This window comes from Dendrobates tinctorius, unplaced genomic scaffold (assembly GCF_039654945.1).
Source record: "Dendrobates tinctorius isolate UK_male_01 unplaced genomic scaffold, ASM3965494v1 ptg000151l, whole genome shotgun sequence".
In the NCBI taxonomy this organism is placed as follows: domain Eukaryota; kingdom Metazoa; phylum Chordata; class Amphibia; order Anura; family Dendrobatidae; genus Dendrobates; species Dendrobates tinctorius.
The window spans coordinates 6,041,167-6,064,728 of record NW_027361818.1 but is presented as its reverse complement, the minus strand read 5'-3'; the positions used below and the strand labels follow the sequence as shown (position 1 = coordinate 6,064,728).

Here is a 23,562-nt window from a genome sequence, read left to right as displayed (position 1 = left end):
TAGGTTCTTCTGTGGCATGATGTTGTGTAATTTGCCTTTGTAGCATGCATCGAGGATGCTGGCCAGCCAGTAGTCGTCATCCCTCATCAGTTTGGCATTGCGGGGGTCCCTTTTTAGGATCCGCAAGGCATAATCGCACATGTGGGCCAATGTTCCAGGTGTCAATGATGCACTGCCAGTGGTGGGAGGAGCATTTTCTGGCAAATCCACATCCCTACAGTCACGCACAAACACTGTACCTGACCTTGGAACGCCAACATTTTCTCTTGCCCCCTGAGAAGCATCCTCCTGCCCAAAATAATCATCCCCTCCTCCTCCTCCCCCTCTTCCTCTTCTTCATCCACCTCGTCCAGGACAGTTCCCTGACCAGAGAATGGCTGACTGTCATCAAGGCTTCCCTCCTCCGCAGCAGCAGCAGACATTCTGATCCTTAATGTGCATCAAACTTTGCATGAGCAGACGCATAAGTGGGATGCTCATGCTTATGATGGCGTTGTCTGAGCTTACCAGCCGTGTGCATTCCTCAAAACACTGAAGGACTTTACAGAGGTCTTTCAGCTTTGACCACTTCACACCCGACAATTCCATGCCTTCCCTCAAACTGCCTTCCCGTGTATCCTCCCACAAATGCATTACAGCCTGCCTCTGTTCACACAGCCTCTCAACCATGTGCAGGGTGGAGTTCCACCTTGTTGCAACGTCTATGATTAGGCGGTGCTTGGGGAGGTGGAGCAATCGCTGCAGCTTCTGCATACAACTGGAGTGGACGTTTGAGCGACGGATGTGCGAGCACAGTCTTCGCATCTTATGGAGCAGAGATGTTAAGTCCGGATAATTATTGAGGAAGCACTGCACCACCAGGTTCAAAAGTGTTAGCCAGGCAAGGTTTGTGTGTGAGTTTTGCAAGGGCTATGGCTGCCACAAAAATACGGCCGTTATCACTGACTACCTTGCCTGCCTCAAGATGTAGACTGCCCAGCCATGACTCAGTTTGTCGCTGCAAGTAGTCGGCCAGTACCTCCATGGTGTGTCTGTTGTCGCCCAAAGACATCATCTTTGACACAGTCTGCTGACGCTTACCACTAGCTGTTCGATAGTGGGACACCTCGTGTGCAACACTGCCAGCTGCGGATGGAGTACTCGTGCGATGGCGCTCTGTGGACGAGCTTTTGCTGATAAAGGAGGAGGAGGATTGAAAGCCTACAGCCAACTGTTTCCTATACTGTGGTTTAGGCAGCACTGTTCCACCGCCGCTGTCCCCAGAGGAGCCTGCATCCACCACATTAACCCAGTGCGCAGTGATGGACACGTAACGGCCCTGGCCATGCCTACTGGTCCATGCATCTGTTGTGAGGTGCACCTTTCCACTCACTGACTGTTATAGTGCATGGACAATGCGATCTTTCACATGCCGGTGGAGGGCAGGGATGGCTTTTCGAGAAAAGAAGTGCCGACTGGATAGGTCATAGCATGGGACAGCGTAGGCCATGAGGTCGCGGAAAGCTTCACTTTCGACCAAACAGTAGGGCATCATCTCTAATGAGATTAGTTTGGCAATGTAGGCGTTCAAAGTGTATGCGGATGAGAGGATGAGTACTTTCTTGACCTACTCAGAGTGTCTGGTAGGGTGAGCTGGACTGGACGGAGCCAGCGGGGGTTGGTGATGGTATTGGTGGTGATGGCCTAGATTCAGTGTTGTGTTGCAAAACCATTGTGATTCCCTGAGTGCTTTGGCCTTGCGACAACACCTCCACATTTAGTGCTGGTGGTGTGCTTAATGGTGGCAGTGGTCTTACAGTGGGGGAAGTGATGGAGCGTTGCTGGCTAACTTCAGCCGGAGCAGGTGCACATGTGCTACCTGAGGTTTTGTAGTCTGTCCACGCTTGCAACTGCATGTTGATTAAATGTCTAAGCATGCAACTGGTATTCAAATTTCTGAGTTGTTTACCTCAGCTAAAGGTCCTTCCGCACTTCTTACAGGTAACCTTTGCCTCATCAGTAGGATTTTGGACAAAGAAGTGCCACACTGCACTCTTCCTACTATGGTATACATTTTCTGGCCTTGCACGCTGTGCTAAGTTGACCGTCTGGCCAAGCTGTCCTGCAACTCTTTTAGTTTTTGTTCCACGTTTTTGGACAGCTACGGGCCTGGCAGATAACCGCTGCTGCGATGTCAATGCCTGAACTATTGCCAGCGCCACCCTCCTCCCCCAATGGATGCCAATCCGGGTCAAGAACTGGGTCATCCATCACATCCTCTTCAAAGTCATCTGCACCTTCCTCTTTACCTTCCTCTGTGTCACCGTGTAAGGTGGTATAGTATGCGGGAAGGAGCACCTGAGTTTCATCAGGGTCAGATTCTGGCTCAATAGACTGCGAGGGCAATGTAGTGCTCTGGGTCGATGTACCAGCAGAATCATCTAGCAGTGGCTGTGCATCAGTGCACTCCATGTCAGATTCATCTTGGACTGGGGAATTATGGATTTGACTGGATGACCCAGGCATGGTATATGAAAAGAGCTCCATAGAATAATCTGAAGTGTGGGCTGCCGCATCCTTAACTTTTGGTGGGGGTGAAGGACACAAGGAAAGGTGTTTTTCCTGACCAGAACCCTGCACTGACGACTCCGTGCTTGCAGGTTTCGAACGTTCAGAAGAGGAGGCAATAGAGCTGGTGGCTGTTTCGGCAATGTACGCCAAAACCTGTTCCTGATGCTCCGGCTTTTAAAGCGGTTTTCCTACTCCAAGAAAAGGCAACCTTACAGGCCTTCTTGGGCCAGACGATGATGCAGGCTCAACACCTCCTGCCTTAGCTGCTATTGTGCTTTTGCCAGAACCAGCCGATGCACCACCACCATCAGTACCAGCTGCGCCCCCCTGCCCACGTTCGCGGCCTCTTCCACCATACTCCCTCATGTTTGGGAAAATGTACCAAAAATACCAGCAGAGAGATGGTACTGTATGAGGAGCGTCCAGCTGTGTAAGGTGTATTAAAAAAAATAAATCTACATATATATTTTGTTAGTCACAGACGCTCTCACAGTATGTATTGGACCGTAATCCAACAAGCAGATATACGGAACTGTATCAGAAGTATACAGCTGTATACATTTTTTGTGTAACTAACATTCTCCATATATGTATTTACGGAGTGTCACACACACCCGCTGACTCTGTATAGATGTGCAAAAAATAAAGGTAACCAGCTCACCTGCTTTCTTGGCTAGTAGTGGTGCGTGAAAGCTCGGATATTTCGTGAAGCCACATGTGGAGTAAATCAATAATGAAAAAGTTTCCAGCTTCCAAATATACAAAATTTATTCAAGGCATAAGAACAAGGATAAACGGACATGCCCCATCATAGCGGAAAGACACAGCAACGCGTATCGAACAATATGATCTTTTTCAAGCTGCTTTGGGGTGAACATAATGGGAGATATATACTACCACCCACCAATCAAGTTACAACACACATGGTGTATAATCACAATAAAATTACATACCAAAGAAAAAAACAAAAAACAAGCAATAGTTTAAAACAATCTAATATAAGATGTATTACCAATTATGGCAGGATATATACATGAACAATTCCAATGTGCAACAAAGATAAAAAAAAAATATTTGTACATATCAGTACTGAAACATAATCTCTTTGCGTGCATTCAATCCATTTGGGACAGAGGTTTTAAGTTGAAACATCCAGAAAGCTTCTCTCATCATAAGGTGTCTTTTAAGATCACCGCCTCTCAACGGAACACATACTTTCTCAATTCCCATCACTTGAAAAGAAGATATATTTCTTTGATGTTGGAAAATAAAATGTTTGGAGGCAAAAGATACGTTCTGATTAGAGCTGCCAAGAGAAATGATGTCAGTTATGTGTTCAGAAATTCTCATTTTTAACTTTCTCGTGGTACAACCCACATAATTCAGTTTGCATTCTGTGCACATGATCATATATACAACATTCTTAGTATTGCAGTTGATAAACTGCTGAATTTTAAATTGCTGCACATTTTTACTATCTGAGTTTTTTTTTTTTTATTACCTGAGGTGAAGCCAGATGCAGGACCTGTACACATTCTCAGGTAATAAAATATTTTTCAGATAGTAAAAATGTGCAGCAATTTAAAATTCGGCAGTTTATCAACTGCAATACTAAGAATGTTGTATATATGATCATGTGCACAGATTGCAAACTGAATTATGTGGGTTGTACCATGAGAAAGTTAAAAATAAAAATTTCTGTATAGATGTGACTGTAATGCGAACGGCAGATATACAATACTGTTTGAGAATCGGACAGCTCTATACCGTGTCTGTATGGAAAATTGTCAGTCTCCGTCTATTTGTATTGGGACTGACACACGCTGTCTCTGTCTAGTTTTGACCGTCATGAAACAGCAGATATACGAAACTGTTTGAAAAGCGGACAGCACTCTAAGGTGTAGGTCTGGAAAAACGGAAAAACTCTTGGCTTTTTTTTCCAGAGCCACACACATATATCTTCTATTTGTCTGTGATACAAGGCGGTACACGGTAGTGTGTGAGGAGCGTACACCGCTATACGGTGTCTGTATGGAAAATTGTCAATCTCCGTCTCTTTGTATAGGGACTGACACACGCTGTCTCTGTCTAGTTTTGACCATACTCAAACAGCAGATATACAAAACTGTTTGAAAAACGGACAGCTCTCTAAGGTGTAGGTCTGGAAAAATGGAAAAACTCCTCGGCTTGTTCTTCCAGAGTCACACCCAGATAGCTTCTATTTGTCCGTAATACCAGCCGGTACACTGTAGTGTGTGAGGAGCGTACACCGCTATACGGTGTATGAAAAAATGAACGCACAAAAACTCACCAGGACAAAATAATAAAATTTGGAGTGCTTTGAAACAAGCAGTTTGAACAGCAGTGTGCACACAGCAATGCAGCTAGCAGGTAGCCTTAAAAGGCAGCGTAATCACAACCAGCGCTGCTGCACACAACAAAAATCCTCCCCTTTAACTGCACACTAACTGTACAGTGAAAAGCGCTATCAGCAGAAGCAGTTTTTTTTTCCTTCTTCCCTTCCTAACGTTCTCCCTGTTCAGAATCAGCAGCAGCACCTCTCCCTATTATAAGATTGGCAGAAGTAAGATGGCGGTCGGCAGTCACAGTCTTTTATACCGACTGTGACACCAGACAAAGCCAGCCAATCACTTCAATGCCCTTCTCTAAGATGGTGGTGGCCGCGCTCATGTCATCTCATTGCCCACAGTGTGCGTCCTCCATCATTGGCTGAGAAAAGGCGCTGGAAGCATTATTTGAAACGCGACTTTGGCGCTCTGATCAGCGACCTCATGGCTGACCTCACGCTATGGTCGGATTTCGATCGGCGAAACCCGACTTTAGCTAAAGTCGGCTATTTTTGAATTTGACCAACCCGTTTCGCTCAACTCTACTCATCACACCAAAGAATCTTATTTCGCATAGTCTGGGAGTCTTTCATGTGTTTTTTAGCAAACTCTATGCTGGCTTTCATATGTCTTGCACTGAGGAGAGGCTTCTGTCGGACCACTCTGCCATAAAGGCCTGACTGGTGGTGGGCTGCAGTGATAGTTGACTTTGTGGAACTTTCTCCCACCTCCCTACTGCATCTTCAGAGCTCAGCCACAGTGATCTTGGAGTTCTTCTTTACCTCTCTCACCAAGGCTCTTCTCCTATGATTGCTCAGTTTAGCTGGACGGCCACGTCTAGAAAGTGTTCTGGTGGTCCCAAACTTCTTCCATTTAAGGATTATGGAGGCCACTGTGCTCTTAGGAACCTTGAGTACTGCAGAAATTCGCTTGTAACTTTGGCCAGATCTGTGCCTTGCCACAATTCTGTCTCTGAGCTCCTTGGTCAGTTCCTTTGACCTCATGATTCTCATTTGGTCTGACATGCACTGTGATCTATGAGGTCTTATATAGACAGGTGTGTGCCTAATCAAGTGCAATCAGTTTAATTAAACACAGCTGGACTCTAATGAAGGAGTAGAGCCATCTCAAGGAGGATCACAAGGAAATGGACAGCATGTGACTTAAATATGAGTTTCTGAGCTAAGGGTCTGAATTTTTATGACCATGTGATATTTCAGTTTTTCGTTTTTAATAAATTTGCAAAAATGTCTACATTTCTGTTTTTTTCAGTCAAGATGAGGTGCAGCGTGTACATTAATGAGAAAAAAATGAACTTTTTTGAATTTACCAAATGGCTGCAATGAAACAAAGAGTGAAAAATTTCAAGAGGTCTGAATACTTTCCATACCCACTGTATGTAGCATCAGATAACCCTATTTCAGCTAAATTGAATTGTATATTAGCACATCTTCAGATGTTGTATCCTGCATCCTGTTTTTGTCTCTTTATTTGTCTATAAAAGTTTAATAATCCTCCTTTTAATGTTGCACAACAGAGGAAGAACCTGACAGTTTGTGAGGATGAAGAGACTTTATATTAGGGGAGTCTTAAATTACAGCTTGTACAAGGTTTCATTCATCACCCGTCCTTCCCGTTAGCATCTGCATCTCATAAAAAGCAATCAAGCTTTAGAAAAATGCTGAGCAGGAAAATAAAACTGAAATATATTCATTATTTGAACTGCATGATAACTGTATGAGGATGAACATATGAGGGTTGAAATTTGAAAACTTGCACTAAATGGGGAGAGAACCCATTTTGAATTGGTATGGGGCCCTTCTTCCTCAATGTACATCACTATCACACACAGTGACCAATTCTGTGGTTATAGTGCGCAATTTTTCTACATGGTCTTTAAGATTCCTACCTGCCAAGGTTTGAAATTGAGGATATCAGCACATTGGCCACTCTGAAATGGACCTTTCCCATGCTGACACATCTGAAGTTCATGCAAAGACTGAGCTATCATATAAACTGAAGTATAAATATTGAAGGAACTTCTTAAATTAGAGGCATCGGTGTAGGCATTGTCAACAGCAAGCAGGCTTTCATTCCCAGTGCACAATTTGGTGTCCAGGGTATAGTCCGAACTTTCAATAAACTTGCATCCAAATACATTTTCCCAAAATATTTTAGCTACAATTCCAGTGGGACTATTCAGTGGATCAACTTTTCCGAGGTAATCATTAAATCCAGGAATTGTTGAACTATGGAATGCAAATCCAATGGAACCTGAAAGTAGAGTGGAATATTTGTTGTCCAGCAGAATTGTCGAGATACACCATGCTTCGCTGGCCACAAACACCTTGCCGGTGACTTTTTGCTTGACCATCTCATCGATGAGTGGATTGAGGTAGATATCTGTAGAGAAGAGTACCACGGCCGTAGCAGTTGACTCTTTGATAACCTTAGTGATGTGTGGTGCATTCTTATCATCCTCATCAAGAAGGAGGAATTCTGTGAAGGCAACACAAGCTCCAGATCTGAAGATTTCTTGCTTGATGACCTGAATTCCTTGCTGGCCATAGTCATTCCCCACCCCTACCAAGCCCACCCAAGTCCAGCCAAAATGTATTAACAGTTGAGCCAGACCCTTTGACTGGAAATCATCACTTGGAACCGTTCTAAAAAAAGATGGAAACATGGCCCGATTACTTAGAAGAGCACTGGTGGAGAAATGACTGATCTGTAAAATATAAAAGAAAAAAATCAAAAGGTTATAAATTAAATGTAGGACTACAATAAGGGCTCATGAGTCTAAGACTGTGCAACCCCACTGCCGACCTGATGTATTTTGGCCCACAAGGCCTTTTCCAACTGATCTTGTCTTCCTAGCCTTGGTGACAAGATATGCATGTAAGGAAGTGAAATTATTTGAGTTGTGAATCTAACGCAAGCTTTCTTCTACAGTGCATTCCTTGAATACTCTAAGTTTTTGGGGATGCTTCTGTTTCCATTATATGGTTGTCAGTCTAGGACCTCCAGATTACTTCTGCCCTATTTTCACATCAGTGCCCTGCCACATATAGCCATGTTCTCATTAATATTATCATATGAGTATGCAGGGTATCACTCCCACATCTGGCTATCCTGGTTTAAAACCGAGCAAAGATTGAGAATATATGACAGGATTTGGCATCTTGCCTTTGTCATTTTCTCACATGAGTTCCCTGCCACTTATAGCCATGTTCCCAGTAATACAGGGTATCACTTCCTCATTTGACTATCATGGTTCAAATCAGAAAAAAGATTGATAATACATGGTAGGATTTGGCATCTCGACTCTTGTCAAACTCCTACATACCTGAGGATATCGATAAATTCCCAGCACATGGGCCATAAGAATGGAGTAAGTGGACATGGAGTGACCAAGAACTGCAGCAAGTGTTGGCTTTTCTTGACAACGATAATTGGGTACTGCTTGGTTATTTCCAGAGATCATCCACAATGTCCCTTCTAACTCCCTAGGCAGGATGGAACAGGAGTCCAATGCATGGTAGCCCAATGTGATATTACGGAGAAGACCAAGACTTCCATTAATTTCCTCCAAGGCAAATCTGATGGCCTGGTATTGCTGGAAACTTTCTAAGAAAAACCTGTGTGGAAAAGAGAACCAGAGTAAAAAGAGGTTCCTGAAAATAACAACTCTAATTACATACCATGTTAAGGAATGTCACAGAGTCTTACATGGTGCAGGTGTCCGGAGAAGGTGCTTCTATAAATGTTAGTTTCGGGAGTATTCTATCTGTATGAAAGGGGATCACAGCTCCTATAACAATATCCCCCTTCTGAAATATTCCAGAAAGACTGGAAATTCTCAGGCGGCAGCTTGAACTGGAGGAATAGACAACTTGGGCAGAGAGAATAAGGTACCAGACAGTACTGTAGATGTTAATCCTCAGTCTGTGGTCAAAAAGAAGAGAAAGATTATAAAAACGACACTTGACAGTATATAAAGTGGCAATTACAGTCACACACCCTGATTCATCATTGCTGTTTCTCCAGTTGTCAGGAGTAATTTGCTCCTTTTTAGTGGCTTTACTATTTGTGCCTTATTCTCTTTAAGTTTGCGCCACTTTTTATCTTGTCTTTTTTTTTCCTCAACAACAATGATTAACCAAACATTTTACGAAATGTCATTTTTTGGCACACCTGATGCATGTCTCTGCCTGAAGTAACGTTTCTGGGAACGTGTTCAACTTGACGCATTTTTATTCAAATGTGTGACCTTTTAAACAATTTGTGAATTTTTTGGTGTAAAATGGATATAAACACTGATTAAAAACAAATAATTTGGGATTTTGGTCAAAATTCATGAACTGAATGCACCATTTTGTACAATTTAACTTATAAAAAGTCCAAGAATACCAACAGAGAGAATAAATATCTACTTCACGACATGCGGCATACACCTATGGCACAAGTTGGAAGCAGGTATAGTGAGCGGGCTCACAGGTGATGGCTGTATGTTAGCACCTGTCAATAAAAATTGCGGGTTGAGCAGAGCTCCAACCAAGATTGTTAACCTGTTAAATGCCGCTGACAAACTTTGACAGCCGCATTAACAACCTGCCGGCAGGGGGTTGCATCATTCTTTATGCCCATTGACGCTCCCGTGACGTGATCGCAGGTCACTGATGGCTCGCTATTACAGCCGGAAAGTCTTCTGAAGACCCCCGTGGTTGTCATTACTGAGCTCCTTTGAAACCTGCCTATGGCCTGTAGCTGGGTTTCAAAGGAGACTGTCATTTCTGCAATATAAAGCGATGCTGTAGAATTACTGTATAGAGTACAAGCGATCAAACGATCGCAGATTTAAATCCACTAGGAAACTAATAAATACAGTGAAAAGTTAAAAAAAAAAAAAAGTTTTACAAAACATGAACAATATTCAAAAAGTTAAAATCACCCCAATTTTCCTCAATTCAAAATAAAGAAAATAACATTTTTTCAAATACACATATGCACAGTCTAATCTATCGAAATATAACAATAATTACAACAGTGAAATGAAAAGAGTGTTCCAGCTCCTTAAAAAGCTTAGAACTTTCTTCGTGGTTATCAAAAATTCTTACTTGTGTGGTAAAACTCCGTAAACAGTGTGCATACAGGGGTACAAGCAACGCGTTTCGATCTGAAACAGATCTTTATCAAAGCTCCATAACTACTCACATTCATGGATATTTAAACTGTGCAAGAACCAATGAAACTGAGCTCAATTTCCTCTGATTATTTGACAGGTGCCACATAATAGCGGCTTATGAATGGTATTTGTTGTGAGCTCATTTTCGGGTTTGCCTCTGGCTTCTGGTGAGGGTTATGGAGCTGGCTGTGCTGACAGAGGAGTAGTGAGTTCTTTATCTGGACTCCCTCTGTTGGTGAAGGGAGGTAATGAAGCTGGTCTAAATGTCAGAGACCGGCCACCTGAGGAAGAGGACTGTGATTGGATGTCAGGAGTTTCTGATTGGATTTAAGGCAGCCGAATCCCTAGTTTCTTGCTGGTGATTTCTCCTGACTGTGGCTTCTGGTTTCCAGGTTGGTTCCTGCCTTCTTAAAGCTAACTTTTCTCTGCTATTGTTCATATGAGTTTTTGTCTGGTTTACTTAGTTTTTGTGTTCAGCCAGCCCTGGCTGGGACTGGGCTGAATCCCCATTTTGTCTCTGATCAGTTGATCTCTTTTGCTCTGTCTTCAGAATATACCTGAGTGCTGATATAGGGAATTGAAGTCTAGCGATTTCAGGGTCTTTTTCTATCAGACGTGTTGGACATTTTTTGGCAAGGTTTTTTGCGTGATTGCAGACAGCAGCTTTTCTTTCCTGTCCTTTCTAGTTAGTGAGGGCCCCATCATTTGCTCAGCCTATCTTTCTATCTGTGTTTGTGTTTTCATCTTGTTTCACCATCAATACATGTTGGGGGCTGTCTATTGCTTTGGGGTCTGCTCTGGGGCAGTTTAGATTTTCCCTTTCTTTCTTTAGGCTTATTTAGTTCTCCGGCCGTGACGAGGCGTCTAGGACCACCGTAGGCACGCTCCACGGCTGCTGCTAGTTGTGTGGATAGGATCAAGGGTCTGTAATCTGCTAGTTTCCAACCTCTCCGGTTTTCTGGGTTTAGCTTGTTTTTTGTTTTTTCCTCCTCGGTGACACATTCATAACAGTAATAACATAAAACCAAACAGTGATGATATAATATATACATATAAAATCATGAAACTTTAATAATGAAACATAATCCTGTTGGTTGTTTAACCCCTTCCTGACATCCGACGTACTATCCCGTCCATGGGACCCGGGCCCCTATGCCCATGGACGGGATAATACGTCTACCGCGATCAGCGGCGCCCACGTGGTGAGCGCCGCTGATCGCGGCCGGGTGTCAGCTGATTATCACAGCTGACACCCGGCACAATGTGTCAGGGGTGATCACGGACCGCCCCCGACACGTCAACCCCTTGCACACCGCGATCAAACATGATCGCGGTGTACCGGGGGTTAAAGGGAAGCATCGGCACGGAGGGGGCTCCCTCGGTGCTTCCCTGAGCCCCCCACGGCAGCGCAATGTGCAGCGCTGCTGCGGGGGGCTCCTTTCCTGCAGGCCCCCGAATCCAAGATGGCGACGGGGGCCTTCGGGGGCCTGCAGGAAGCTGGCTTCCTCAGTGCCTGCAAAGCGCAGGCATGAGGAAGCCTTCTGCACTGCCTGTGACAGATCGCTGATCTGTCACAGTGATCTGTGATGTGACAGATCAGCGATCTGTCACAGGACAGTGATGTCCCACCTGGGACTATTTAATAAAGTAAAAAAAAAATAAAAAAAAGTGTAAAAATAATTTACAAAAAATCGCCAAATAAATTAGAAAAAAAAAAATATTCCCCCAAATAAATCCATTTTTTGGAAATAAAAAAAACCCAAAACAATAAAAGTACACATATTAGGTATCGCAGTGTCCGTAAGGACCCGCCCTATAAAACTGTCCCATTACTTAACCCCTTTAGCTAACCCCTTAAAAAATAAAAATAAAAAACGAAGCAAAAAATAATGATTTATTATCATACCGCCAAACAAAAAGTGTAATAACGCGCGATCAAAAAGACGCATATAAATATCCATGGTACCGCTGAAAACATCATCTTGTCCCGCAAAAAACGAGCCTCCTCACAGCATCATCAGCGAAAAAATAAAAAAGTTATAGCTCGCAGAATAAAGCCATGCAAAAATAATTATTTTTTATATAAAATAGTTTTCATTGCATAAAACCGACAAAACACAAAAAAAGACCTAAGTGAGGTATCGCTGTAACCGTACCGACCCGAAGAATAAAACCGCTTTATCAATTTTACTGCACGCGGAACGGTGTAAACGCACGTATCTGCTTTGTATTCCAACATTGATCACCAACTGGGTTTGAGCTGTTTTAAAAAATTTCTTTTAACTGACAGTCGACTGTCTGACCCTCAAAAGGAATTTATTTTTAATGGGATGGATTTTATTTTACATAATAATTTTTTTACTTTCTTGGGGGATTTTTATCATCAGATCAGAGGCACCGCTATGGGATCACGGGTCGCGCCAACTTATGCTAATCTTTTTATGGGGGTCTTTGAGAATGCTTTTATTACTATTGATTCATTTTTAGAGGGTATTGTTTTATATAGAAGATACATTGATGATTTATTCTTAATCCTGGACACCAGTCACGTTTCAGTTGATGCTTTTATTTCTTCTATACAAAATAACACATGGGGTTTGGAATTTACCCCCCACATTAGTAATACCCAGATGGATTTTCTTGATATCACTTTTTTTTATAAAAAATTCCAAAATTCATACCAAAACCTTTTTTAAGAAAGTTGACTCCAATAGTTATGTCCATTTTAAGAGTAGCCACTATTCCAAATAGCTTTTTAACATCCCTCATAATCAATTTCAGAGAATCAGAAAGAATTGCACAGAGGACGAGGATTTTAATAATCAAGCTGAGGTCCTCAAGGGAAGATTCCTTGCTCAAAAATACCCCTCCCAATTGGTTCATTCTACTTTTAACAATGTTTTTAAGAATTTTAATCAGCAAACTCTTTTAAGTGAGAGATCTAAAGAAAAGGATGCACATGATAACTATCAGGCCAACTTCATCACTACTTATAACTCCCAACATAAAGAGATAAAAAATATGTTAGGTGACCTCTGGTATATTATCAAAAAAGATCCAATACTCAATAAAGTTCTGCCTGATAGACCTACTGTCACTTTTAGGAAGGCCAGATCACTAAAAAACCATCTGGCCCCTAGCAGATTGACCCAGTGTACTCCTGATAACTGCACTGGCTTGACACCAGGCATTTTCAGATGCCTGAAACCCAGGTGCAGCCTATGCAGTAATATTGCTCATAATACATTCATCTTTTCACATCCATTCACCTCAGAAAAATTCACCATCACTAACCACCTGTCCTGTGTGTCTTCCTTTGTCATCTATGTCATCCTTTGTCCTTGTCCTAAATTGTATGTTGGCAGAACCACACAACCCCTTCACTGTAGAATGAACTCTCATAGGCACAACACAAAAACTGGGTATCAAAAACACGGTTTGTCACGTCACTTTGATTTATTTCACCAAAGAGATTTTTCTAAAGCTATCATTTTTCCTATAGAACACATCCCTGAACACGTTTCCAATAGAACCCAAGCACTGAATAGAAAAGAGGTCTATTGGATTTATAAATTAAAGACAATTGGTCCCTATGGCCTCAATATTATCAATGATGCTTTTATTTGATAGAAGAGGGGGAAAAGATTTATTCTTCACACCACCACAGTCAAGCTTAATGGTCTAGTGGGCTAATACCTTACATTTGCACTTTAGAGTCTGCACTTGCACTTCATGAGCCAGGTTCTAATACCCCTTGAGGACTCACCTTTTTTTAACTATAGCCATGTTTCAACCTCGTGATCCTTAGCACTCTGTTTCATATTTTTTGTACTTTTACATAATTTTATTTTTTCTTTTCTATATAGACTCTTATTGTTGTGTTTTCTATGTTTGTGATTAAATTTCATTGTTTTTTTTCTTTACCATTTTTGACCTTTGCTTATATTGTTTTTTTTTTTCTAAATAAAGTGACAAACAACCCCTCAATTTATTCTTCACACCACCACAGTCAAGCTTTATGGTCTAGTGGACTAATACCTTCCATTTGCATTTTATGAGCCAGGTTCTAATACCCCTTGAGGACTCACCTTTTTTAACTATAGCCATGTTTTAACCCCGTGATCCATAGCACTCTGTTTTATATTTTAATTTTTTGTACTTTTACATATTTTTATTTTTTCTTTTCTATATATACTCTTATTGTTGTGTTTTTTATGCTTGTAATAAAGTTTCATTGTTTTTTTTTTTTTTTTTTTTTTTTTTTGACCTTTGCTGATTCTGTTTGACCCTGTATTGGCGCCTTTTTTGTCTATAAGTATGTTTCACTGTCTTCCAATGTAATCTGCCCTGATGAAGTGAGCCAGCAGGCTCAGGAAACGCGTTGGCTGAATAAAGAACCCTTTACTCTACCAGAAGCAAGCGCAGTCCTTATTGCACTTCCACGTCATTTCTATAACATAAAACCAAACAGTGATGATATAATATACGTGTATAATATATACATATAAAATCATGAAACTTTAATAATGAAACATAATCCTGTTGGGTTGTTTAACCCCTTCCTGACATCCGACGTACTATCCCGTCCATGGGACCCGGGCCCCTATGCCCATGGACGGGATAATACGTCTACCGCGATCAGCGGCGCCCACGTGGTGAGCGCCGCTGATCGCGGCCGGGTGTCAGCTGATTATCACAGCTGACACCCGGCACAATGTGTCAGGGGCGGTCACGGACCGCCCCCGACACGTCAACCCCTTGCACACCGCGATCAAACATGATCGCGGTGTACCGGGGGTTAAAGGGAAGCATCGGCACGGAAGGGGCTCCCTCGGTGCTTCCCTGAGCCCCCCACGGCAGCGCAATGTGCAGCGCTGCTGCGGGGGGCTCCTTTCCTGCAGGCCCCCGAATCCAAGATGGCGACGGGGGCCTTCGGGGGCCTGCAGGAAGCTGGCTTCCTCAGTGCCTGCAAAGCGCAGGCATGAGGAAGCCTTCTGCACTGCCTGTGACAGATCGCTGATCTGTCACAGTGATCTGTGATGTGACAGATCAGCGATCTGTCACAGGACAGTGATGTCCCACCTGGGACTATTTAATAAAGTAAAAAAAAAATAAAAAAAAGTGTTAAAATAATTTACAAAAAATCGCCAAATAAATTAGAAAAAAAAAAAATATTCCCCCAAATAAATCCATTTTTTGGAAATAAAAAAAACCCCAAACAATAAAAGTACACATATTAGGTATCGCAGTGTCCGTAAGGACCCGCCCTATAAAACTGTCCCATTACTTAACCCCTTTAGCGAACCCCTTAAAAAATAAAAATAAAAAACGAAGCAAAAAATAATGATTTATTATCATACCGCCAAACAAAAAGTGTAATAACGCGCAATCAAAAAGACGCATATAAATATCCATGGTACCGCTGAAAACGTCATCTTGTCCCGCAAAAAACGAGCTGCCACACAGCATCATCAGCGAAAAAATAAAAAAAGTTATAGCTCGCAGAATAAAGCCATGCAAAAATAATTATTTTTTATATAAAAAAGTTTTCATTGCATAAAACCGACAAAACACAAAAAAAGACCTAAGTGAGGTATCGCTGTAACCGTACCGACCCGAAGAATAAAACCGCTTTATCAATTTTACCGCACACGGAACGGTGTAAACGCACCCCCCCAAAAGAAATTCATGAAACGCTGGTTTTTGTTCATTCTGCGTCCCAAAAATTGGAATAAAAAGCGATCAAAATATGTCACGTGCCCGAAAATGGTACCAATAAAAACGTCAACTCGTCCCGCAAAAAATAAGACCTCACATGACTCAGTGGGTCAAAATACGGAAAAATTATAGCTCTCAATATGTGGTGATGCAAAAACTATTTTTACAATAAAAAGCGTCTTTTAGCGTGTGACAGCTGCTAAATATAAAAACCGCCATAAATAGTAAATCAAACCCCCGTTATCACCCCCTTAGTTAGGGAAAAATAATAAAATAAAAAAAATGTATTTATTTCCATTTTTCCATTAGGGTTAGGGTAAGGTTAGGGCTAGGGTTAGGGTTAGGGCTAGGGTTAGGGCTAGGGGTGTGTTGGGGTAGGGTTAGGGCTAGGGTTAGGGTTAGGGTAGGGTTAGGGCTAGGGCTAGGGTTAGGGCTAGGGCTAGGGTTAGGGTAAGGTTAGGGTAGGGTTAGGGCTAGGGTTAGGGCTAGGGTTAGGGTAGGATTAGGGCTAGGGTTAGGGTTAGGGCTAGGGCTAGGGTTAGGGCTAGGGCTAGGGTTAGGGTTAGGGATAGGGTTAGGGTTAGCGCTGAGATTAGGGTTAGGGGTGTGTTGGGGTTCGGGTTGGAGTTAGAATTGGGGGTTTCCACTGTTTGGGCATATCAGGGGCTCTCCAAATGCAACATGGCGTCTGATCTCAATTCCAGCCAATTCTGAGTTGAAAAAGTCAAATGGTGCTCCTTCCCTTCCAAGCTCTGCCATGCCCCCAAACAGTGTTTTACCCCCACATGTAGGGTATCAGCCTACTTAGGACAAATTGCAAAACAATTTTTGGGGTCCAATTTCTCCTGTTACCCTTAGGAAAATAAAAAATTGGGGGCAAAAATATCATTTTTGTGGAAAAAAATGATTTTTTTATTTTCACGTCCGAGCGTTATAAACTTCTGTGAAGCACTTGGGGGTTCAAAGTGCTCACCACACATCTAGATAAGTTCCGTGGGGGGTCTAGTGTCCAAAATGGGGTCTCTTGTGGGGAGTTTCAATAGTTTAGGTACATCAGGGGCTCTCCAAACGCACATGACACCCGCAGACCATTCCATCAAAGTCTGCATTCCAAAACGTCACTGCTTCCCTTCCGAGCCCCGACATGTGTCCATACAGTAGTTTTCTCCCACATATGGGGTGTCAGCGTACTCATGACAAATTGGACAACAACTTTTGGGGTCCAATTTCTCCTGTTACCCTTGGGAAAATGAAAAAATTGGGGACTAATTGATCATGTTTGTGGAAAAAATACGATTTTTTTATTTTCATGCCCGGGCATTATAAACTTCTGTGAAGCCCTTGGGGGTTCAAAGTGCTCACCACACATCTAGATAAGTTCCTTAGGGGGTCTCGTTTCCAAAATGGTGTCATTTGTGGGGGTTTCCACTATTTAGGTACATTAGGGGCTCTCCAAAGGCAACATGACACCCGCAGACCATTCCGTCAAAGTCTGCATTCCAAAACATCACTACTTCCCTTCCGAGCCCTGACGTGTGTCCATACAGTAGTTTTCTCCCAAATATGGGGTGTCAGCATACTCAGAACAAATTGGACAACAACTTTTGAGGTTCAATTTCTCCTGTTACCCTTGGGAAAATAAAAAAATTGGGGACTAATTGATCATGTTTGTGGAAAAAATATGATTTTTTTATTTTCATGCCCTGGCATTATAAACTTCTGTGAAGCCCTTGGGGGTTCAAAGTGCTCACCTCACATCTAGATAAGTTCCTTAGGGGGTCTAGTTTTCAAAATGGGGTCATTTGTGGGGGGTTTCCACTGTTTAGGTACATTAGGGGCTCTCCAAAGGCAACATTACACCCGCAGACCATTCCATTAAAGTCTGCATTCCAAAACGTCACTACTTCCCTTCCGAGCCCCGACGTGTGCCCATACAGTAGTTTTCTCCCACATATGGGGTGTCAGCGTACTCAGGACAAATTGGACAACAACTTTTGGGGTCCAATTTCTCCTGTTACCCTTGGGAAAATAAAAAAATGGGGACTAAAATATGATGTTTGTTGAAAAAATACGATATTTTTATTTTCACGCCCGGTCGTTATAAACTTCTGTGAAGCACTGGGGGGTTCAAAGTGCTCACCACACATCTAGATAAGTTCCGTGGGGGGTCTAGTTTCCAAAATGGGGTCACTTGTGGGGGGTTTCCACTGTTTAGGTACATTAGGGGCTCTCCAAAAGCAACATGACACCCGCAGACCATTCCATCAAAGTCTGCATTCCAAAACGTCACTACTTCCCTTCCGAGCCCCGACGTGTGCCCATACAGTAGTTTTCTCCCACATATGAGGTATCAGCGTACTCAGGACAAATTGTACAACAACTTTTGGGATCCAATTTCTCTTTGTACCCTTGGGAAAATGAAAAAAAATGGTGACTAAATGATCATGTTTGTGGTAAAAATACGATTTTTTTATTTTCATGCCCGGGCGTTATAGAATCATAGAATCATAGAATCGTAGAGTTGGAAGGGACCTCCTGGGCCATCTGGTCCAACCCCCTGCTCAAAGCAGGATTCGCTAAATCATCCCAGTCAGATGTCTGTCCAGCCTCTGTTTGAAGACTTCCATTGAAGGAGAACTCACCACTTCTCGTGGCAGCCTGTTCCACTCATTGATCACTCTAACTGTCAAAAAGTTTTTTCTAATATCTAATCTGTGTCTCCTCCCATTCAGTTTCATCCCATTGCTTCTAGTCTTTCCTTGTGCAAATGAGAATAAAGTTGATCCTTCCACAATGTGACAGCCCTTTAGATATTTGTAGACAGCTATTAAGTCTCCTCTCAGTCTTCTCTTTTGCAAACTAAACATTCCCAAATCCTGCAACCTTTCCTCATAAGACAGGGTTTGCAGACCGGTCACCATTCTGGTCGCTCTTTTCTGAACTTGCTCCAGTTTGTTGATGTCTTTTTTAAAATGTGGTGCCCAAAACTGGACACAATATTCCAGATGAGGTCTGACCAAAGAGGAGTAGAGGGAAATAATGACTTCACGTGATCTAGACTGTATGCTTCTGTTAATACATCCTAGAATTGCATTTGCCTTTTTTGCTGCTGCATCACACTGTTGACTCATATTCAGTCTGTGATCTATTAGTATACCCAAGTCTTTTTCACATGTGCTGTCACTTAGCCCTATTCCTCCCATTCTATATATGCTTTTTTCATTTTTATTGCCCAGATGTAGTACTTTGCATTTCTCCCTGTTAAAAACCATTCTGTTAGTTGCTGCCCACTTCTCCAGTTTATTTAAATCTTTTTGAATCCTCTCTCTCTCTTCTCTAGTATTAGCTATCCCTCCTAGCTTTGTGTCATCAGCAAATTTAATCAGTTTACCCTCAATTCCTTCATCTAAATCGTTGATAAAGATGTTGAACAATACAGGGCCCAGGACAGAGCCCTGTGGTACCCCACTTGAGACATTCTTCCAACTGGATGTGCAGCCATTTACGACCACTCTTTGGGTCCGATCACTAAGCCAGTTATGAATCCACCTAACAGTTGCCTTGTCCATTCCATACTTAATCATTTTTTCAATAAGGATTGTATGAGAGACTTTGTCAAATGCTTTGCTGAAGTCAAGATATACTATATCTACAGCATTTCCTTGATCCACCCAATCAGTGATACCGTCATAGAAGGAAATTAAGTTAGTCTGACATGACTTATTAGTTACAAACCCATGCTGACTCTGTTTAATCACTTCATTCTTATCCAGGTATTGACATACATGTTGTTTAATAATTTGTTCAAGGATCTTTCCTGGTATAGAAGTCAGACTCACCGGCCTATAGTTACCTGGGTCCACCTTCTTCCCCTTTTTGAAGATAGGAACAACATTTGCTCTTCTCCAGTCTTCTGGCACTTCTCCTGTTCTCCAAGAATTTTCAAAGATTATAGAGAGGGGTTCAAAAATTTCTTCTGCTATCTCCTTCAGTACTCTGGGGTGTAATTCATCTGGACCTGGAGACTTGAATTCATTTAGGCTAGCTAAGTGTTTCCTCACTATATTTCTGTTTATAGATATCCTGGATTCTTCTATTCCCTTAATAGGACAGTGAATAACAGTTGATGTTACATTTCCTTTCTGAGAGAAAACAGATGCAAAATAGGAATTTAAAAGTTCAGCCTTCTCAACATCCTGTCTTACCATTTCATCATTTTCATCCTGTAAAAATCCTATAGCATCTTTGACTTTTCTTTTACTTTTGTACGGCTGTATGTTATAAACTTCTGTGAAGCCCTTGGGGGTTCAAAGTTCTCACCACACATCTAGATAAGTTCCTTAGGGGGTCTAGTTTCCAAAATGGTATCATTTGTGGGGAGTTTCCACTGTTTTGGTACATCAGGGGTTTTCCAATCGCGACAGGATGTCCGATCTCAATTCCAGCCAAAAACGTCAAATGGCGCTGCTTCCCTTCCGAGCTCTGCCATGCGCCCAAATAGTGGTTCACCCCCACATGTGGGGTATCAGCGTACTCAGGACAAATTGCACAATAACTTTTAGGGTCCTGTTACCCTTGGGAAAATAAAAATTGGGGTGAAAAGATCATTTTTGTGGAAAAAATATGATTTTTTAATTGTACCGCTGTACGTTATAAACTTCTGTAAAGCGCCTGTGGGTTCAAAGTTCTCACCACATATCTAGATAAGTTCCTTGGGGGGTCTAGTTTCCAAAATGGGGTCACTTGTAGGGGGTTTCCACTGTTTAGGTACATCAGGGACTCTCCAAACGTGACATGGCGTCCGATCTGAATTCCAGCCAATTTTGCATTGAAAAAGTCAAACGGCGCTCCTTCCATTCTGAGCTCTGCCATGCGCCGAAACAGTCGTTCCCCCCCACAAATCAGGTATCAGCGTACTCAGGACAAATTGCACAATAACTTTTGCAGTCCAATTTCTCCTGTTACCCTTAGTAAAATAAAAAAAATTGAACCTGAAGTATTTTTTTGTGAAAAAAAGTTTGATGTTCATTTTTTTTTTAAATATTCAAAAAAATTCCTGTGACGCACCTAAAGGGTTAATAAACTTTTTGAATGTGGTTTTGAGCACCTTAAGGGGTGCAGTTTTTAGAATGGTGTCACTTTTGGGTATTTTCTATCATATAGACCCCTCAAAGTGGCTTCAAATGTGATGTGGTCCTAAAAATAAAATGGTGTTGTAAAAATGAGAAATCGCTGGTCAACTTTTAACCCTTAGAACTTCCTAACAAAAAAAAATGTTGGTTCCAAAATTGTGCTGATGTAAAGTAAACATGTGGGAAATGTTAGTTATCAAGTTTTTTGTGTGCCGTATCTCTGTTATTTAAGGGCATAAAAATTCAAATTTGGAAAATTGCGAAATTTTCAAAATTTTCGCCAAATTTCCATTTTTCTCACAAATAAACGCAAGTTATTTGAATTAAATTTTACCACTAACATGAAGTACAATATGTCACGAGAAAACAATGTCAGAATCACTGGGATCCATGGAAGCGTTCCAGAGTTATGACCTCATAAAGGTACAGTGGTCAGAATTGTAAAAATTGGCCCGGTCATGAACGTGCAAACCACCCTTGGGGGTGAAGGGGTTAAGCCATTTGGTGCTCTGATATTCAGATAATATATCCAGAAGGCTTCCCGTGTAAGGAGACGTCTTTTGACCTCACCTCCACGTTCAGACCCGACAATTTGTTCTGTACCACTGACCTGTAAAGAAGCTGTACTACCTCCATGTTCTATAATAAAATGCTTTGCTGCTCCTGATAAATTGCGATTTATTTTGTTGTTATTTATATCTCTCAAATCCTCTGCAATGCGCGTCTTCAACTTACGTGTAGTGCAGCCTACATATGATACATTGCAGATAGAACGATTTATTTTATATACTACATTCATGGAGTTACAGTTAATGTATCTTTTTATACAGCACTCCACAACAGTCATGGTCTCTCATGTGGCCCCTCGGGAAAATTAATTGCCCACCCCTGCTATAGAGTGATCAAATAATAAAGACTTACAGTACTTGCACAATGTCCATAAACAGTGCTCAAATAATCACATCATAATAATCAACCGCAGCTTTCCTTGAAATTTGAAAGTTGTGCATACCTGTAGGATAGGACACTTCCAAGGACATTATAACTATTAAACTACATAAACGTATTAACGTGTCTGATTCATTCACACACAGTCTGGGCCAAAAAATGTTTGCACCCTTGAAATTGTTTCAGAAAATGAAGTATTTCTCCCACAACATTATTGCAATTACACATGGTTTGCTATGCACATTTATTTCCTTTTTGTGCATTGGAACAGGACAAACTATCCGTCGACATTTGAATGAAATGAAATGCTATGGCAGGAGAGGCAGATGACTCCACTGCTGACACAGAGAAATAATAAAGCTAGACTGCAGTTTGCCAAAATGTAAGTGAATAAGCCAAAATCCTTCTGAAAAATTGTACAGAAGAGACCAAGATAGAGCTTTTTGGTAAAGCACATCATTCTACTGTTAACCAAAACAGAATGAGGTCTAAAAAGAAAAAACACAGTACCTACAGTCAAATACAGTGGAAGTTCAAATATCTTTTGGGGTTGTCTTGAGGAATTTGGCACTGGGTGCCTTTATTGTGTGCAAGACATGATAAAATCTGAATATTACTGAAGTATTTTGGACAGCAATGTAGTGCTCAGTGTTATAAATCTGAGTTTTGATCCCAGGTGATGGTTCTTCCAGCAGGACAATGACCCTGAACATGCATCAAGAAGCACCCAGAAAGGGATAGAAACAAAGTGCTGGAGAGTTTTGAAGGGCAGCAATGAGTCCAGATCTAATGTCCACTGAACACCTGTCAAGATATCTTAAAATTGCTGTTGGGGGAAGGCGACTTGAAATATGAGAGACCTGGAGCAATTTACAAAAGAAGAGTGCTACAAAATTCAGCTGAGCGGTGTAAGAAGCTTCTTGCACAACCAAATAGTTGAGGATGCCAACAATTTTGTCAAGCCCAATTTGTTTGTTTTTTTAAATTATGTCCAATTTGCCTTTTTTCTCAGTTTTTTTGTGTTGTTCCAATACACAAAGGAAATAAACATGTGTATATTAAAACATGTGGAATTGTAATCATTTTCTGAGAGAAATATTTTTGGCCATGACTGTATATATATTGTACTAATGTGAAATATTCTCCTCATCCCGCCATACGTACGGCATAGTGATGAGCTGCTGGTACATGTGTAAGGAGGAAGACCGGGCTGTGGGCACCTGTACTGAGCCAGGTCCCAAACTGTCGAGACTGCGTCCCATGTTGCCTGGGGGAAGGAATAGGGGACCGGACAGGTCTCATGACCCAGAAGGAGGGGGCCCAGGTGAGCCGGAAACTGGGGAAAAAGTGTGCAAAAAAAGGCAGAGTTTCCTGCAGTCAGGGAGAGTGCAGCAGTGTGAGGAGTACGTTCTGCACCCCAAGGGCCTGCACTGCGACAGACTGTAGGTGTCAGCTCCCGGTAACGCTGATGGGTCAGTGAGAGTAGAGAGTGCTGGATGATCAGTGACAATTAATACTGTGCACGTGCAGAAGAGGGGAGGTCATGTGTAGGACAGTCGTTTGCGGTCCTCTTTGCCACAAGGTACTCATCACCCCACATTTAACCCTGGGATTGCTGCGGCCGTCTTTGCTTTGGCAAAACTGGAGACCACCCGTTGCCGCCAGAAGACGGATCATCAAT

The 23,562-nt window shown here is 42.0% G+C and overlaps 1 protein-coding gene across 1 annotated transcript in view; it reads right to left on the bottom strand.

The window, feature by feature from the left end:
- Window positions 1-23,143, bottom strand: part of LOC141049896 (extracellular calcium-sensing receptor-like) — a 44,070-nt gene extending 20,927 nt beyond the window's left edge. The window contains exons 1-4 of the mRNA XM_073546735.1: window positions 23,046-23,143; window positions 8,628-8,843; window positions 8,245-8,536; window positions 6,808-7,626 (exon numbers count right to left, since the gene is read on the bottom strand). Of these exons, the coding sequence (XP_073402836.1) occupies window positions 6,808-7,626; window positions 8,245-8,536; window positions 8,628-8,843; window positions 23,046-23,143 (1,425 nt within the window). The remainder of the gene's footprint in view (window positions 1-6,807; window positions 7,627-8,244; window positions 8,537-8,627; window positions 8,844-23,045) is intronic.
- Between the last annotated feature and the right edge of the window lie 419 nt (window positions 23,144-23,562).